Source organism: Lactuca serriola, chromosome 4 (genome assembly GCF_051521515.1).
Source record: "Lactuca serriola cultivar US96UC23 chromosome 4, Lser_US96UC23_V15, whole genome shotgun sequence".
NCBI classification, from domain to species: domain Eukaryota; kingdom Viridiplantae; phylum Streptophyta; class Magnoliopsida; order Asterales; family Asteraceae; genus Lactuca; species Lactuca serriola.
In genome coordinates, this window is record NC_136411.1 from 376,766,618 (window position 1) to 376,786,152 (window position 19,535).

General features: G+C 34.5%; 1 protein-coding gene and 1 long non-coding RNA gene across 3 annotated transcripts; both read right to left on the bottom strand.

The window, feature by feature from the left end:
• Positions 1-1,214: 1,214 nt before the first annotated feature.
• Positions 1,215-3,557, bottom strand: LOC145097750 (ubiquitin-conjugating enzyme E2 22-like). 2 transcript variants are annotated; one of them, XM_079035392.1, is made up of 8 exons: positions 3,429-3,530; positions 3,288-3,353; positions 2,646-2,719; positions 2,399-2,543; positions 2,241-2,318; positions 2,033-2,145; positions 1,818-1,921; positions 1,215-1,704 (listed from the first exon to the last, which is right to left on the bottom strand). In XM_079035392.1, exons 3-8 carry the CDS (start codon positions 2,646-2,648, stop codon positions 1,338-1,340), a joined length of 810 nt encoding a protein of 269 aa, XP_078891518.1. In that variant the 5' UTR covers positions 2,649-2,719; positions 3,288-3,353; positions 3,429-3,530; the 3' UTR covers positions 1,215-1,337. The 2 variants fall into 2 exon arrangements, with proteins under 2 accessions (XP_078891518.1, XP_078891517.1); XM_079035391.1 differs by lacking the exon at positions 3,288-3,353 and having other exon boundaries at positions 3,429-3,557.
• Positions 3,558-7,799: 4,242 nt separating this feature from the next.
• Positions 7,800-8,512, bottom strand: LOC145100781 (uncharacterized). The gene is made up of 2 exons (XR_013705249.1): positions 8,405-8,512; positions 7,800-8,244 (listed from the first exon to the last, which is right to left on the bottom strand). It is a non-coding gene; the product is annotated as an uncharacterized LOC145100781 (long non-coding RNA).
• Positions 8,513-19,535: the final 11,023 nt, after the last annotated feature.

Below are 19,535 nucleotides of genomic sequence, written 5' to 3' on the forward strand. Positions count from 1 at the left end.
AACGACTCAACAAACTGGGGCATTCCAACCGAATGGTTGCGGGCCGTGGGTAATCCAACCAAGGGGTTGTGGACTCAATATGTATTGGCAATCCAACCAAAAGGTTGTGGGCCGGAGCATTCCAACCGAAAGGTTGTGGGCTGGGGGTAATCCAACCGAAAAGTTGTGGACCTGATATCTGTCTGGTTATATGTTTGTGTGGTGGTACTTTGGGTGAACTCACTAAGCTTTGACTTACAGTTTCAATTTATTGTTTCAGGTACTTCAGATGACTGTGACAAGACGAATGCGTGATCATGCACATCCTTGAAATTTATGTTATTTGGATATCTGGAACACTCTGATTATTGAATAACACTTTTGAAACAATGGTTTTGTAAACATTTATGGTTATTAGGATGTTTTGAAAAATTTAAATTTACTCTAATTTTCTGAACGTTACCTAGGAACCAAACATTTCATTGAGCTTCCTACCAAAACATGAATGTTGGAAAAGAGTATTTCATGTCGTTCGATGTTGTAGTTTACCAAGAATATCGACACCAATGACAAGTTTGCATGACATAGTGAGAGTCGTGTCTAATCCCGAATATCCAGCCAAGTTAGTAAAAAAAAAACAGAGTTTGTTCCGGATTATTACGGGCATTTTTGGACTATTGTTCTTTGCAATCCATATTGTTTTCGGCTTTACTAAATATAGCAGTTCATTTTAAAGCAGTCGAAAGACTAGCTAAAGGCAATGAACAAGACGCTATAGTAGTTTTTAAGTTATAAGAGTGTCAACGGGTGAAAAATAAGTAGCTTTGTAACGTTTTGGATACGAAATAAAATTCCATTACAAACATGTTCTTCGCATTCTGGACACAAATGAAAACATTTCAGACTATTTTTTTTGATTTGTTACTCCATAAAAAAACGCACAAATAATAATAAGTAAAGGAAGCATTAAGTATGGGTCCACTGAGTCAATGACCCATTTCTTAATGGGCCGGGCCAAACTCAAGTGCAGAATGACACATTCCGAAATAGTTGATTCTTTTGCCAATTTACCAAAAAACGAGTTAATTACATTTCACTTAAACGGGTTTGCATCTTATATTATGTAAAAACAATTTTGTAATAATCAGAAGGTGATAAAATGATAACTTTTTAGATAGCAAAACTTAAGTACGTTGATATTTAAAAAAAAAAGTACATTCCTATCTTTGGTAAAAAGTAAAAAAGTAAAAACCCAATTCAGAATCACTAAGTCACATTGTTAGATAAGACATTCCAACAACACTAAAGGAAATAAAACCACATTACTATCATATAAACTTGCTTTAAAGTTTAAACAATTACAATCTTTTCAAGCTTTTCTTCCTAGCATCAATCTTTTTTTTATCAGTTTGCACTTTCACCATTTCCTTCTTTAGTGTCGCCAATCCCGGTGGCGGCAGTGCACCAGATCCGCTACTAACTCCGATCTCCACCACCGGATTCACAGCGGCACTTGGCGGCATCTCCTGACCTCCTCCTCCTCCTTTCATTGTATTCGAAGACAGACCCAACGGAGTTGCCACCACCACATCTGATCCCATGTTTTTCTGGTCAACATTTTGACCAGGTGTTGACTGGTCAACCTTTTGACCAGGAGTTGACTCGGACACCACCACTGTCTTCAACTTTGGCTTTGGCTTCAACGCATGGATTCCAGTATACAGCCTTTAAAAAATTTATTCAAAAAAATTATTTTCTTAAATCTTAAAAATAAATTTTTAAAAATAAAAGTTCATTGCTATAATAGGAAGAAACAATGGTGATGCTAAGTTGCTGACCTGGCATGTCTAGCGTACTCTTGGTAATCTTCTAGAAGCATTTTCCCAGCCTGTTCATTTAATGCTGATTCTGGAAATGGCTCAATGAGTAAACATCGAACTACCTATAACAATATAAAAACATAATTATTATTTGTGTAAAAATATAATTATTATTTATGTGTAAAAAGATAAAATAAAAATGCTATAATTAGTAAAGAAATGTGAGTACTTACAACTAAAACATGGCGTAAGCCAAGACTTGGGTTCCAATCCTTTTTCAATGTGTTTACACAGATCTCACCATTTGATGAAATATTCGGATGAAAAATTTTGGTCAAGAAATAACCTAAAAATATAACACAATATATATATTTTTTAATATTTTAATTAAAAGTTATATGTATAATTGTATATAGTAAAACTCGAGTAGAATTGACAAACCTTTAGGAGGTGAATGAGGGAAGTCGCGAGAAAGTATCAACTTCATGCGAAAAACGCCACTTTCATATGGAGTCCCAGCTGTATATGACGAGGAAGGGTATTTTAGTCAATTCAAAGAGATAAAACACAAAATAAGAATCATGTATATATATATATACCTGGGCCTTCGATATCTGCATATATTGTTGAAAAATCATCATCATTTACACCAACTTTAATTCCTTCGGGTGGTGTTTCATCAAGATTTCTCAATTCTCTAGCTAATTGTTTTATTACATTTGGAGGTAGATTCTCATTGGTAGCCTGTAAAATGTAAAAAGTTAGTTAAATTTATTGAAAGAAAATGGATGAGGTGGGTGGGTGTGTAGGGGGTGGGGTGGGGTGGGGTGGGGGGGGGGGGGGTACCATTGGCTACAGAAGAGATGTAGGATTAGAACACAATCTTGGATCTAATGCTAATGGCTACAAGTCAACTCTTCCTGCAATAAAAAGATGGGACACATCAATTATTAAGTATATGTGTTGAATTATTAATATTTATTAATTCTTGATTATTTACATGTTGGTGTTTGCAGTTGAAGATGCTTCTTTTTGTGATTTTTATATGCTAGAAATGGTAGGTGAAGACATACCTAATCGGATTTTTGTAATAAAAAAGAGAGGTAAAATATGGAGTGAATCATCTTTTTTACATTCTGGTTTCTTTTCAGAATTATTATGCATGATTATCAGTTTTGAATATATATGTATGAATCCTAAAGTTCATGATAACTAGAGAAAGCATGAACAATAAGGTTGGCATATTAACAAACACTTGGTGGGCATATGTACAAAAGTTCAGGTTAGTGTTTCCAATATCGGAAAACCTAATTTGAAGCAAATATGGCAAGAATGATGATTTCACCTGATCTGATCTTTTATGGACTAAAAGGGATACAATAACTTTATACGAAGAGGGGAAAAAGGTTATTCCGTTTCAATCAAGACAAATGACACCAAAAGAGGAACCCTAATTGAATCATCAAATACCCAACACAGATTAATTACCTCTTGAATTCGCAAACAACAATGCTTCGAGTTCACAAAAGAAACAGCAATCTCATCAAAAATTAACTGATAATCACGAAAGATCATAAAAATTCTACTTGCGAAATCACATTAATTCATGAAATTCATGACGCAAATTACCTGAAAATGAGAGCCGTTAGTGGGTCTGTACACTGTGGAAACAGAATCAGTCGTATACTTCTGACGAAAATTTATGTTGTGTTGACGTGTATGTTGGGTACATGGGCTGGATCCAGATAGATATACCACAATCTTCTGAAGATTGGACCGTTGAGGGTTCATACATGGCTTTCTGGAGTTTAATGTAGACCCCTTATACTATGGACTATATGCATATATTACCCCTTCATCTAGGATATGGTTGAATTATGTAATTATCTATAATATGGGGTAGTTTCTGCAATTTAATTCAAATTTGGGGCTCAAATTTAGATTTTTTTTTCATGCCACTTTTATCTTAAAGTGGCAAGGACACGATCATCCAATCAATGGATATCAAAAGGTTGGGTGAAAATAAAAAGAACACGAACCAACTCTTAAACACCATAAAAATCAATAGTAGTTGTCTAATGGCTACCAAAATATTGAGCATTTTCAAACTCAGAGCTCAATTGAGTTGGAGCTTGAGTACAAAAACAAACTCAAAAGATATGAGTAGGAGTTCAATTTTACAAGAACTTGACTAGAACACCTATAAAGCTTTTCAATCTATATGTATGTATAATAGTAATATTCTTGGGTTGAACTCAATAAGATAAGGTAACGGAACATTGTTTTTATATATATTTTCGAACTACATGAGCTTTCAACCTGAGCTTTGACTTTATTGAATGTAAGAAATCGATGACACACTTTTCTTGTTCTTAATCACATATTCTTACTAAGTGTAACTACTAATCTCACCGATGCTTTAAAATATATGAAAAAGTTCGATTGTTTTCCTAACGCAGTTATTACATATATGTTTTGTTGACTATTTAAGTAACAGTGACGTTTGTAGAAAAAAATTTCTCAAAACAAAAGTTGTTAAAGTCCTACTTACGCAAACTCTTAGGTCTTGTAGACCACCTGCCTCAACCAACATACCACTCCACCGTGACCTTAGCCCTTAGGACTAGGCTATAAAATCCATGTGGCAGTTCTCCTTTTCAAGTTGATTTGTTTTGAAAATTTTGGCTAAGGCACCCTATTTTTTGCTATATATTGGCAACTAACACAAAGGATTAGAAACATGAATTTTAGAATAAAGGATACTTACATAGGTTTTTATTAAAAAGAAAACAACGAAACATAATGCAACATACTTTTTCTCAGAATATTCTAACCATAAAAAATTCCTAAACGAAGTTTGATGAAAAGTACGCATACAACCGTCAGGACTCATATAACTGAAATTATACTTTGAATTATGAAGTTGATATGGTCTACATTTAATATAAAATCGTCTAATTTCATCATATTGGTTATCGGATAGCTTAAAATCGATGGTTGCAGTCTAGGATCATGAATCAATGAATCTAGATTTACCTCTTTTAAAGTTGACATACAAGTTTTTAAAGTTCAAAGTTAATTGGCTCTTTGATAACTATTCGTTTCATATATGGGATTGTATTATGGAGCATTTCCCTAATAGGATGCAATTGTTAGTCATGAACATATTCTTTTTGTTTAAAAAAAATCGATGGTTTTTCTTTTTATTATTTACCGTATGATTTAAGAAGCAAATCTCAATATTAATTAAAAATTATGCTCTTAAAACCATGGTAAATATAAATTACAGGAAAATTACAAATATGAACTACACAAAAGTTAATATAAATTTATTAATGTGTAATGTTTTGTTGTGTAATTATCGTTTACCATTAAATGGAATGCCAATTAAAAGATATCGGCCTTGTGGGTGTGGGCTATAGATGGATTACCAATTGAGTCAAAAACTTGAACATGGATTAGTGGACTTTTAGATCATTAGATGTCTGTGTTTGTAAAACGGACTATTTGTATCTATATGCATGTGGTCATGTGGATTCCGATTCATTGATTTTTTTGGTTCAAGAAAAAAAAGGATCAAACCATTTGTTCTGATTTTTTTTTTCAAATTCAATTAAATGTTGGTTCGATCATATATTTTATTAGTATTCTATTATTCAGAGCATCCTTTCCTATTTGAGTACTTTGAATTCGATATTCGAAGTTGTGATCATATTTTTAGTCTTCATTGTGTGCTTAATTTATGTACTATACTTTTACTTGGAGTTTTGATTCATATTTCGGTTTCTCCAAATAATAATATCTTGCTCTCTCATTAAATCACTTATACCGGAGTAACGTTAAGTTATTGGTGTTCTATTTGGCAATTGATAGATTATGTTATCGATCAAACTTGTTTATTTTCTATATACATCATTACATTGTTGGTTTGTTATATATATTATCTCAAGAATTCTATTAGCCTTATCCCTAAACAATAAGTCCAAGAATCAAATAGATTAGAGAAACGTCATCCGACATGAATTGGTTGTCTTCTTCCAATCATAGAGTTACAGTGTCACACTATGATTAAAATTGGGCCCATCGATCCATGGGCTCGAACAAGAAAACACAGATTCTTCATTTCAGCTGATCTTGTCGTGGGCCACCATACCTGTTTTTTTATTTTGGAAAAATGGATTCATGATTTTGAAATTAGGTCCATTAAATTAGGGTAAATAATTTTACTATTATTTATATAACTATATTCGAAAATTTGAACCAAACATTTTTTTTAAATCAATATGACCTATAACAAAATTAGCAATAGAAAACAAGGTTTGAATAAGGATTTTTTTTTTCCAATTGTTTGTTAATTTGTTTACGCTATCTATTTAATTAATCTAATACTCATTCAGTTATTTGTAAAAATAGAAGTTAATATATAATAATGGGTATTCTTTATATGATAGGAAAAAAAATTTAATGACACAAATCCATGAAGCAAAAATTAGAAAAAAAAATAAACTAAATTAGTCACGAACCACGAGGATAATAATAGATTACTAGTTGTAAGACCCATGTATTACATGAGTTAATTAATTTTAACAAAAAGAAACTAAATATAAATCTCAAAATATTTAAAAGCTTTGAATTTATAAGAAAATAAGAAAATAATGAATTATTATAATGGAAATATTTTTTTTATCTTTTAAATTTAAACAAATAATTTAAATAAATAAAAGAAACTAATGAGCATTAATTTTGGGAATTTTGAAATTAAAAAGTAAATTAATTAATGAAATTGATATCCATTTATTATCATATTTATTATAATAATTATATTAAAATATTATGTGGAATTTGATAAAATAGAAAAACTATTAAAATGACATGTGCAAAAAAAATAATTCAAAATAACCACAAAATGATATTTGACAAATTAAAAGAGAGTGTAACAAGTGGCAAAAAAAACCTTCATGTATTAGAAATGATAGTCTATAGATGTGGCCATCTTTTTAGTTCTAGAAGGTTATTTATTGGAGTTCTCCAAATGTTTCATGGAGACTATCAAAGTAAAAATGATTAGGAAGATCATACAATTTTTGAATTAATGTCACCAAAAATATAAAATAACCATTACACTTTTTTTTTCATACAATTAAAAATGATAAATAAAATAATATAACGTTGATTTTTTTTATTATTCTTATTTGCAACACTTTGACAACTTAAATTGGTTTTAAAACTTTGGAAGAAAACAAGTAATCAACAACTCGCATGCCCTAACAGCCATACCCACCCTTAACTTTAACCTATCGTTCTTTTTCTACAACCAAACAACCATCTTTTTTTCTTTCTGGTCGAATCCTCCCTAATAAATAAAGAACATTTTGCTACATGTCTTCTTCTCCTTCATTTGGACACATGACATTTTCTACAAATTTTGAATTTTTTTATTTTCCACTTGTCATTCTATTGTATTTTTTATTTTTATTAAATTATAATTCCACATTTAATATGTAAGGTAATATATATATATATATATATATATATATATATATATATATATATATATATATAATATTTATTAGAAAATATGTATATATGTAATGTATTCAATATATTAAAGTCTCATTAATTTTACGAATTCAAAATTTTTCTCATTTTTTTTATAAATTCAAACTCATCAAATTGTTAAAATTTCATATATATTTTTTTAAATAAACCCATATAATATATGAGTCTCACACCTAGTTGATAATATATATTACGAAACACTTTCATTTTTTGATATATTTTTTTTACTACATCGATTTTTAATTTCAATGCACATGTAGAAGAGATAATACACGTGATTTGCACAAAACAAACTCTTTTTATGGTCTGCTTTAGCCTTTATGCTCACCACACATTCCTGATAAAAGAGAGGAAATATTCTGACCACATGTGGCGTCACTAAAAGTTGAAAAGCAGTCACTAACTCAATCATAACGACAGTAACTAATTAACTACCAAAAATAACACACTATAAATCTCCCATGATTTATAAAATAATCATGACATCTGACATATTTAACATGAAAAATCCACATGCAAATCACACAAAACGAACTTTAGTTTATTTTAAAGGTTGGTGTTTGGTTCAAGAACTCGATAACACCTCCAGTAACTAAACATCTATACAGAAACACAAGTATGGAATAATTGGAATTATTGTTACTTCTAATATTAATTACTACTAATAGTTTAGAAAGAGTAGGCTTTAGTACACTTGGGAGAATCAGCGACTCTAAGAGTTTCTTCAATAAGTTTACGTGCTTTCCTGCTTCGTATCTCAACCCTCATGCTATCACTCTTTTCAATCTTGTTGTATGAATCATCATTCGGTTTCCATATCTTCAGAGACCTAAATCTTATCTTCAGTGACACCTTCAATCTCTCGAAAACCATCTTTGTTGTAAACCTAAAAGAAGACAAACAAGAACAAAACAATCAGAATTACACATCTACTTATATTTCAGATGTGCATATGTGTACTAGAATCATGCTATCTCTTATGTATCTAATGTAATAAAAGTTATATTTTTAACTAGAGAGAAAAGAAAGAGAGAAGAGATACGTACCTAAAAAGTAGGTTAGATTGTTCAAATGGTGGAGGGGGAGGGAGAGAGGGAGCGAAGAGACAGCCTTTTATATTTGTATCTCATCTTCTATTTGTCTGTTTTTATCATTCATTTTGTTCCTATTTAATACTGTATTGATATTATATACTATTATTTTATTTTATATTTTATATAAGATTTAAAGGTACTTGTTTTGACTAAATGGACCCGTAAAACACTAAAAAACATAATTTCTATATATTTTATATACTAGCTAGAAAAATAATGGTATGACAACATAGTTTGCACTCAACCAATCCAATTCATCATATTTTTTCTACTCTAATTTTAAAAAATAAGAGGATCATACAACCTTGTAAAAAATATCAGGCTTTCTAGACTTAGTCGTTGCAGAGACAACATTGTTTCAATAAATCTATATGACCCAAACAAAAACAACAATGACCGCATCAAAAACTTTCCTTTGAAAAACATTAAGCTTAATTATTTTCAGCCATAAGATCACCTCCACCAACGAAGTAAACATAGGTAGGGGTGACAATTGTTGACACAACACGATAAAAATACACGACACGAAACGAAATTGGAACGAAAATAAAATTCGAATTCGTGTTCGTGTTAAGTGTAAAAAAACACGATGTCATGTCGTGTCGTGTTCGTGTTTAAAATTCGACACGAAATTGACACGATTTAGCATTTATTTGTCGTATTTTTCGTGTTTGTCGTGTTTTTTGTGTTATGTATGATTAAATATTAATTAAATAAACTATTTTTTTTATTATGTTATCTTTGTCGTGTCGTGTCGTGTTTGTCATTTTTAATCGGTTCGTTTTTGTGTTAGTTAAAAAAAAACACGACATCGTGTCGTGTCGTGTCGTGTTCGTGTTACATAAAACCTTGTCGTGTCGTGTCGTGTCAGACAAAAACACGACACGATGACCCGATTCGCCACCCCTAAACATAGGCAATCAAAGTCCCACCATTTGGCGACCATGTGCCAAAATGACTTTGCAAAATCACAAGTTGTAAAAATATGGTCACCATCTTGATAACCAAATCGCAAACAAGACAAAGTGTAGACTCAACATCAATACCTTTGTTAGCCAAATTAACTCGCGGTTGCACTCGATTTAACCTTAACCTCCGAAGAAGAACACTAAGCGTAATAGGGATTAATGAATTCCATTTCGTCAGATTAGAAATCGCTCCCAAGAAACCAAGGGCGGATCTTTATTAAGGCGAAAGGGGGGGGGGGGGGGGGGGGTTTGTGGTCCCACCTAATTTTTTTGTTAAAAGTAGCCTCTATACTTTAATTATATATATATATATATATATATATATATATATATATATATATATATATATATATATATATATGTTTGGCCTAAAAATGTAGAATTTTAGTTGTGGCCCTCATGCTCATCGATTTTTATACATATTATACCCCCCCCCCCCCCCCCCCACCACCACCACCACCAAAAAAAAGTCAGTTTTCAAAGCTCCACCCCTGCAAGAAGCTATTGTCTAACAATCATTTAGCAGAAGCTATTAATATCCTTATATTTATATATTAATTTCAAGTGATATCTTTGTATTTAGAGATCTAATGGCATATTTTGTATCCTAGATGGCTGCAAAAATTAATGTGATCAAGATATGGTTTTTGAGTAAAACCATATGACACAATGTGGTAAATGGATGACCATGATGTGGCATGACATGTAATGGGAGCTTGTTTGGATGGACACCACAATGTGGCATGAAGGATGTCATGACGTGGTGGCTGTTGCTGCCCAAACCTATGATTTTTAGAGTTTCTCCCATATTTAAACACCTTAATTCCTGGATTGGGTCACCTCGACCAGCCTCTATCTCTTCATTTCGAAACCCTAGCTTCTCTTCCGTGTTTATGAGCTTGGTGGCTTGATCTTGAAGTTGTTTCCTTGATTTGGTGAAGCTTGTGAATAAAGGAACTCTTTCTTGTTGCAAGGAAGCAAAGAGCAAGTCTAGATCCATTTTCTTCTTCAAGTTTTTGAGACTTTGGAGGTATAAATCTTGCACCTTAACCTTGTTCTTTTGAGATTCATGTTTATGATCCTTGTTGGTTGGTTTTGGTCCCATTTTTGGATGCTCTTGGAGTTTGAGGAACTCCAGAGCTTGATATGACATTCTTATGGTATTAGACTTCTGTTAAGTGAGAAAAATGTCTTACTTTGAGTGTTCTTGATCTCAAGCCCAAGTTTTGGATATATTAAGGACTTAATGGACTTAGGGTTGTAGACCTTGCTTTGGGTAAGGTCCTCATGGATAAAGTTGGAAACTTTATCTATTAAGTCAATGAGAAGGATTAGATCTGAAGTTTTGAACCTTGATCTATAAGGATTACTCTCTTAATGAAGAATTTAGGGATTTACCAGTAGCCACGACGTGGCCAAGGAATGACATGATGTAGTAGATTCCAACTTCACGATTGTTTTGTCCCGTCATGCCCACGACGTGGTGATGCACTACATGTCGACTATCTTGTCTGAACACGTCCACGACGTTGTCAAGAGGTCACCATGTCGTGGTGGCTGTTGACATAGTTGACCGTTGACCATTGAATTTTGACCGCTTGACCTTGGGTCAAACTTGGATGTTGTGGATTGTAGATTAAGGATTTATCTTCATTTGGTCTTATTCGGTTTGCAGGATTGATCAGTGCAAGAAGTGAGAGTGTGGTTGTGCTTCTCCGATCCTTTAGTTCAGGTGAGTCTTCTTACTATGTCGTATATCCCATTATATATCCTTTGTATGTTAGGATAGTGGTACTGTTAGTTTACAAGTATGATAGTTGACTAGGATCACTACTTGTTATGAATATATGATAAGGGACACTTGATGTCATGGTATGTTAGACAGGTAAGGTCTTGCATGTTGACTGTATGATACTGTTAGGAGTTAATTTTGGTTAGGGTAACTGGGGAAGGCCAGTTATCAGGATTATGTATGATTGACCAGCGAAGGACTTAATTGAGAAATGGTGTAACTAGGGAAGGCTAATCACCAAGGGTATGTAATATGGCAGGCTATGTTATGAGTAAGTTATATGATTGTTTGATAAGGATATTATGTAAGTACAAGATTCAGTGCGCGAACAAGGTTTGAAAACTCAAACCTTGAATTAACTTTTAAGATCAATGCCCGCTGCTACATATTGGTCCAGTCAAGTCTGGTAAACCAGTCAAGACTTAAAGATGATATCCAGCAAAGTGTTCAACAAAATATTTAAGAGAGTAAAATGAGTATGAGGAAAGTAAAGCTAATTTAAGAACAAGTAGAATAATAGTGAAAGATATTTGACTTGCAAGAGAATTTGTAATTGATGTGAAGAGAATAATTCTATTTCTTACTTGCAATCCATGAAGCATTATCTCCTTAAATAGTAAAGAAGAGACATAGTACAAATCGATAACATTCTATGGACTAGGTAAAACTAAGTGTTTGGCAAATCGAACATATAAAAGATTTACTTGATTTGTTCCTAAGAACCGTTCAATAAAAAAAAGACAAAAAGCATTTAATGCTTGTATAGACTCTATCATATCAAAAGATTAACTTTGTATATGTCGTCATCTTAGAAGAAGACCGACTTCTAAACTCTTTATATCTCGGAATGAGGTTGAATTCAGATCTGGTTTGGCTCAGATTGCTAGAGGTTCACTTTTTATGCATCAACAATATCCCACTAAGTGAACTTAGCAATCAATCAACTCAGTGGGCTTCATCAGACACAAAAAGATATGCACTTTGTAGCCAACTTCGGATTTCCAAGTACCATTTCACGTGTTCAATGAACTTCTTTTTCACATGCTCAGGAGCTTCACTTTTAGCAGCCTTTGAGATGAACTTATGAAGGATCTTTGAAGGAACTAAGTGTTTGTCAAGAAATCTAAAAAATCCTTTTCGATTAGTCTTCTTTTTGAGATAGACGTATCTGAGTTCCGGTTCTTCAATAGGTCCTTCTGCCAAGATTTGAGCTTCAAGTAGTTCAGAAGTGATTTTTGCCAAGACATTTTCTATTCCAAACAAGTGTGAAAATTCAATATCGGACATGCAGAATTCTGCAATGTAGTCCTTCAAGAAATTGATTGCAACACTATAATTTCCGATGCTTGAGTGATTAGTTTGGCAATATCAGAGGTGAGCAGCAATTGCGAGAATATCATTGGGGTTGATTGAGGGAAAGTCGACATCCGTGAGGGTGAGATTTGCTCTTTATTTGAGAGACATAGTATCTGTACAACATACAGTTGAGATCGAATTTTCTCTGAACCTTGTTTCTGAATCTAACAATCTTTGTAATTTGCTTCCGAGACCACACTTCTTTTTCAGGACATGCGTTAACGGAGTAGAAAGTTCTCAATTTCTCATACTCTGTCCTATTGATTGTTTGTGGATCACCATTCGGATGAAGAGGAGCATACTTGATGTATAATTTGCCATGAGGAGAGATTGGAAGATCAACTTGGTCAGCATCCTGTGTTGGAAGATCATAGTACATGAAGGGCAAAAAATCAATATCGTGAATAACTCCTTCTTGGAAAAGGGGAGATATGCCCATCATCAGATTCAGATTGTCTTTTAGTGCTTGAATCCTAATGCTTTCTTCCAAGGCTTGATTTATTTGTTCTTGAGACCAGCCCTCAAACTTTCTGAATGTCCTCACTGAGCTGTTAGGTTGAGTAGCAATCTTCTTTCCTTTATCTTGAAGTGGATTGTTTAGGCCAGAGATGATTATCAGACTATTTCGAAGATGATGAATTAAGGTGTAGGAGGAACCAAGGGCTCTTTAGGGATATCATCAGGTTTCTGGGTTGGAGAACCTTCACTGATTTGAGCTATTCTTGGAGCAGGGATTGGTGGGATCATGGGTAGTGTAGCTTGGAAGGCATCAACTGTTAGTTTGGTTTTGAGCGTCACCATTTCACGACTTCGCTTGAGCACTTCTACCAAGGATGATGGCCAAGAGATAGCGAAACATATCATCTTTCCTTCTTCCGAGAGAACCTTCATTGGTTGTTCCCTGATAGCTTGAAGTTCTAGAACAATAATTTCAATTAGGTCTTCATCTTCTTCATCACCTTTCTCAATAGGTTCAATGATTTCAACCTTGAGAGAGTCATCATCAGTCGATTCATCGTGGAGTGAAAATTACTAGACAAGCTTCCAATGGATTGAAATTACGAGACGGGCTTCCATTGGATTGTTCTTTCTCTTTGACTATCCTTTCTCCCCCTCTCAGATTGGAAGTACATCATCTGATGCAAGTCTGGTAGTGCTTTGAGCTTTTAGATGGTCAAACAGCAAACCTAAAATCGAGAACATTTCATCAAACTTGTTATTTGGAACATCAATGATATTACATCATGCTCGGATCAACTTAATAAGGACCTGTTGCATAATTAGATTCAACTCGTCCTTCTTCCCAATCTCCTTCTCGAGCCTTTGGTTTTTCTTTTCATGATGAACATGAGTTTGTTTGATCAATTCTTTGGTCGCACTTATCATGTTATCATGAATCTTGAGCATAATAGTGGTAGTGGAGATATGGGAGATATGGTGATCAAGGTTGTCGTTGTATTTATGTTCAACTTATTCCAGTGTATGCTTGAATCGAAAAGAAATGAGCTAGTCAAGTTGATTTGCCCAATCGAGTTCCGAGGGGCCAACTTCTTTGATCTCAAAGAGCGATTTGAGAATGAGTTCAAGTTTGGAGTCGAGGCTGGTAACATTATGATCGATCTTGGAGTCAAGTTGATCTAGAGACTTGTCGAGTGAGTCACCCTTGGAAACAACACTAGAAACATTGTCTCGGAGTTCTTACTGGTGGGTTTTGAGCATTCTAACACTCTTATAGTGTACATGCAACCCTAGAAACCTTGGATCTATGTTTTCTCTAATATTCATGCAAATTTGATTTTTCCAAGGTTCTCATGCTAACTAGCATGGCATGGGGTACTTGTAATATAAAAACTAGTAGAATGACATACCTTTCTTGTAGCTTGGATTCCTTAAGACCTTGTGAGCCTAGAAACCCAAATGTGATGCCTCAAATGTTTCACACAACACCAAAACTCTTGGAATAACTTGAGAGAAGAACACTTTCACTCAAAATTGGGTAGCCCTATTTGTTCTTGTCTTAGTGGTCGATTTTTCTTACCATGAGATTCTTTATATAGTGTGTCACATGTAGGGTTACACCATGCAAACCCTAATGTGCATGACTTTTCATTTCCTCCATGATCCATGGGTTTAACCTCCATGGTGCATCCATGGAGCACCCAATGGGTCCTAGCCCAATCTAGTGAATCATGGACCATAAGCCCAATATATAAGAATGAATGATTTACAAATCAATCCCATATATTTAAATAGTCTTTTTTATCACAAAATAAATTCCAAATTATTTATTGATCAATACTAATTAAATAATATGATTTCATATTAATATATTAGAACTTATAATATATTAACAAATCATAAGTGTCGTTATTCTCATTTTTTCTATCCAATTGTTATGATGCCATGCAACCCAAATGGACCATGCCAAACCGGGTCAAGTACATACTAAATATAGTTATGGACTTAAACACCTTATCCAACAGTCTCCCACTTGGATAAGTCTAATAACTATAGTTACATGTATGACATCAGGAACCGACCAGTAGTCGTAGCTCTTTCAAAGTCTCGCGGAACTAAGATGATGCGCCATTTAAGATAAGTGATCATATAATCCTCTGTTCTAGATGCCACACCCCAAAACCGGAACGGCGGAAACGTTCTGGGGTGGATGACTTCATGTCAAGTATCACAACATATGCAGTATAGTAATCAAAGTACAGCAACCATTGCATTAATAGTAATAGTTTTACATAAGTTACATTTTATAGAGACATCAAAGTAATACAGAAACTAGTATAGATGCAGCTCGGTTCTAGGCAGGCTTCACAAAAGCTCCTGGGTGTACCTGTCTATTGCTGACCTGAGAATACAAGTTATTTTTGAAAGCGAGTATCAACATTTTTATAAATACTGGTGAGTTCATAAGTATTTAGTGTCATTTGTGTAAGTAAGCATTTTATTCAAAATAACTTTATGAAAAGTAGTAGTTTAGAATCTACGGTGTATTACCATCCTTTACAGAAAATCCTATATTTTCTAAATAAAAGCAGTCTTCTACCAAGACTCGATAGAGTTATGTTTTAAAGAGTAATTTTCCCTTAAATACTATCATTACCAAATACAGAATTGACTTTAAAAGAGTAACGAGAAAATCAAAAGTGAAGATACTAAGGGAAAAATAACATATGCCTCAGCAGTAATACTGTTAACTAAGGCAAAGGAAATCATAGACTCCAGGAGAGTATCAAATGAATGATACGCCTGGCTCAGTCTAACAAAAGGAAACACAGACCCCAGACAATATCAAATGAATGATACAGGTAGCAAGGTCTAAAACAAAGAAATACAGACTCCAGACAGTATCGAGTGAACAATACATCTAGCAAAGTCTAAAACAAAGAATGAATGTGAACCCGTATGTAACCATGCTGATCGACGATAGAGTATCCGATGACCCTCCAGGTCACGCATAGAGGTAGTGGCATTATGTCACCCATGGGCCTTACCGGTACAGACTGTAGCTAGTATTCTGGGTGTGGGAGTGTCAGTCCCATATAGATCTATACACATGATATTCGCTCTCCTTCCCGGAGACTCTGGTTACACGGCATTGGCACAATGAAGCGTCGTAGAGGGAAATAGCGTGTCACATTCTAAAGTAAAAGAGAGAGGTAGAGATAGAGATAGAGATAGAGATATTCATAGAGATAAAGATAGAGATAGAGATAGAGATAGAGACTCATAACTATTCCTATAATAGTTACTAGGGTTCCAGAAACATGAATAATAGAGGGAGGCCTTTACTACCCAAGGCGATGAATTGGCTGAGAGAGAGAGATTTTATGTCCATATATGTATACATGATATATAATTAATGTTTAAACAACCTTCGGACGGATAACCGATACCCACCAGACCACATCCCAACGAGGAAAAGGAAATAGGGCAAACTAGCCTTCCTAAGTCTTTTAAACATTATTTATATAACTATACAAATACAAGCATGCATTTAACTAAATAAAAGCATAGAAGAAAACTTTGATGAAAAAAATTAGAAAACCTTTACACCTAAGAAAATTTACGACTTGATGTCAGTTTGTAAAACAAGTTTGAAAATCTTTGGAATCCTTTGAAAAGCCTTTCATAACAACTTTGGAAATGAATTGTATAAAATAGATTAAGTGAATAAAACCTTTGAAAAACCTTCAATAAGAGTTGAAAGCGAGATTGGAACATCTTAAGCTGGATAAAACAGTTATCATGCAAAAATGTATTTGGCTATACAGATATTAATCACATGTGATTTATATAATAACTGTATAGGTCAACTTGTATTCCGCCCCTATAAAATCAATTAAAATCATTTAAAAGGTTAATTCAGGGGTATGAACTCACCTGTTGTAAGTGGATCGGATGGAGGTGCCGGTTGGGTGCTCGGTGTCAAGTGAAGACTTGAACACACTTAGTGACCTATTAACATATGATGACATATGTTTACATATAATTAGTGATTATAATACTAATTAAACATGTATAAGCATCCTAATGTGTGCGAAACACTTTGGTCAAGTGCTAGGAGGCTATTAGGTTGCAATAAGGGAGTGTATGGCCTAGTTAGGGAGTTTACTCTTCAAGAGTAAACTCTTTATGGAGTTTTCGGTCCTAAGACCATATCCCCATGAGTTTACGGCTGTAAACTCATGGGTGGTGTGTTCTTGGGTGTTTTAATGTCTTATCTCACTCGTGTAATTAGGCTAGGTTCAAATCTAGGGCTTATGAAGGGTTTAATCATCAAATGGACAAGTTTAAGGAGTTTACGGCTGTAAACAAGGAGTTTATGGCCATAAACTCTTACATGCCCTTTCTTTTTGTGTATTAAGGTCTTAAATGGAAGGGTATAAAGTTCTATGCATTTTTCCAAGCCATATAGGGAAGTTAGGGCATCATTTGGCCTCTTTTTGGGAGTTTACGGCCCATGGACCAATCCTAGGGGGGTTTATGGCCGTAAACTCCTAGATCCTTGGTTTCTTTGATGTTTAAAGCCCCTACTTCAATTGTGGTTGATTCTAGACATTTACCCAAGCCATAGGAGGTGTTTGAGGGCAATTCTAACACCTTAAAAGGTGTTCACGACCCTTGAAGAGGGGTTTACTGTCCAAGAATGTTATTGGGCTGTAAAATCATGTTTACTCCCCATATGATAAGGTTTTGGTGTTCTAAGCTCGTACATGCAAGTCTACAAGTCATATCTAAGCCCTAGGAGTGATTTGGAAGGTTTTGGGGCTTCAAAACCCCACTTATGGGTGTTTACGGTCCAAGAATGTTCTTGGGCCGTAAACACATGATTTGGCCCCTATTGGATGTCTTAAACACGAATTTTCATGTTAAATGAGCTAAACAACAAGTTAGGGTAGATCATTTACTAGTTTGGGGCTCGAAATGAGCGTTTTTTGGATCGAAAGCAACTAGTAGAGAGAGAGAGAGAGAGTAGAGAGAGAGTGAAAAGGGTGTAAATGAGGTTTACTCACCCTTATATAGGGGTTTGAGTTTGTGGCTCGGTGGAAATCTACCCGATATTGACATTAAACGGGGCTTTTTGTCGCACCCGATTAAATGGTCGTAATTTGACTTGGTTGTAACTAAAATTTTTCAAGGGAATATTGAGGGTGTTCCTAATTTGTTCCAACCCTTAAGAAGTCATAATCAAGTCCTTATTTAGTTAACCTAGTCCAAAAGGTTAACAAACGATGAGGTTAAAAATGACGGGATAAATTTCGGGTTGTCACATCATCCCCCCGTTAGAGGGAATTTCGTCCTGAAATTAGGGTTTAGGCAAGGAAGTGGCATGAACAATCGGGTAGAGGGATGAGAGTACTTCCTATTCGGTTGCTCCTCGCACTCCCAAGTGAATCCTGGCCTTTGCTTGGCATTCTAACAAACCTTCACTTATGGGATGCGGATTCCGTTTCATTCAGTTAGCGATTCCTACGGTTCGTCTACAAAGTTAGGGTTCCCAACGATTTCTATCAAGACGAGTGGGATACAAAGAGTGACGTCGGGAAACACTTTTCAAGTCTAAGGAGCGGATTGATTTGAGGTAAAACTTATGGAATTTCCGAAGGTAGTCGTGGTCTGACGAGGGTTGGACCAATTTTGTAAAGAATCTCGGATGCTCCTAAGCTCTAGGAAAGGTAGAGCTTTTCAGTACTTAGAACATAGTGTACTTCTATGGCGAGATCTGTTGGATAAGGTGTCTAAGTCCATAACTATTTCGGGCTTGTACTTGACCCGACCCGGCATGGTCCATTTGGGTTGCATGGCACCATGCAATTGGATAGACTAAGTGAGAGAAATAACACTTGGAGATTATTAATATATTATAAGTTCTAATATATTAATAATATTATTTAATTAGTTGATCAAAGAATTAATTTGGAATTAATTAAGTGATCAAAGGATAACTAATTAAATATATGGGTTGGTTATGTAAATCATCCATATCTTGTATAGTGGGCTAAGAGGCTCCATGGATTATCAAGTTGGGTTCTACCCATAGGATGCTCCATGGGAGTTACAAACCCATGGGTCATGGAAATGAAGAGTCATGACACATTAGGGTTTACATGGTGTAACCCGAGATGTGCCAACACTATATAAGAGTCCCATTCTCCACAAAATTGGTACACAAGTTGAACACTAAGAAACTAGAGGGCTTGGCCGATTTTGAGAAGTGTGTGTTATCTCAAGAGTCTTTCCAAGAGCACTTGGTGTTGTGTGAAGCATTTGAGGCATCACACTTGGGGTGCTAGGCTCACAAGGTTTCAAGGAACACAAGCAACAACAAGGTAAGTTATTCTATCTATGATTCAAGTCAAAATTGTTCCCCATGTATGCTAGATAGGAATATAACCTTGGAATTCAACTTTGCATGATAATTAGACAAACATAGATCCAAGGTTATTAGGGT

Excerpts from the sequence above, each read along its gene's own strand:
- LOC145097750 (XM_079035391.1), bottom strand. Across the intron at positions 2,146-2,240 it reads CCCTCATTCACCTCCTAAAG|GTTATTTCTTGACCAAAATT; the intron begins GTTTGTCAATTC and ends TTATATTTTTAG. Across the intron at positions 1,922-2,032 it reads GCTTACGCCATGTTTTAGTT|GTAGTTCGATGTTTACTCAT; the intron begins GTAAGTACTCAC and ends ATATTGTTATAG.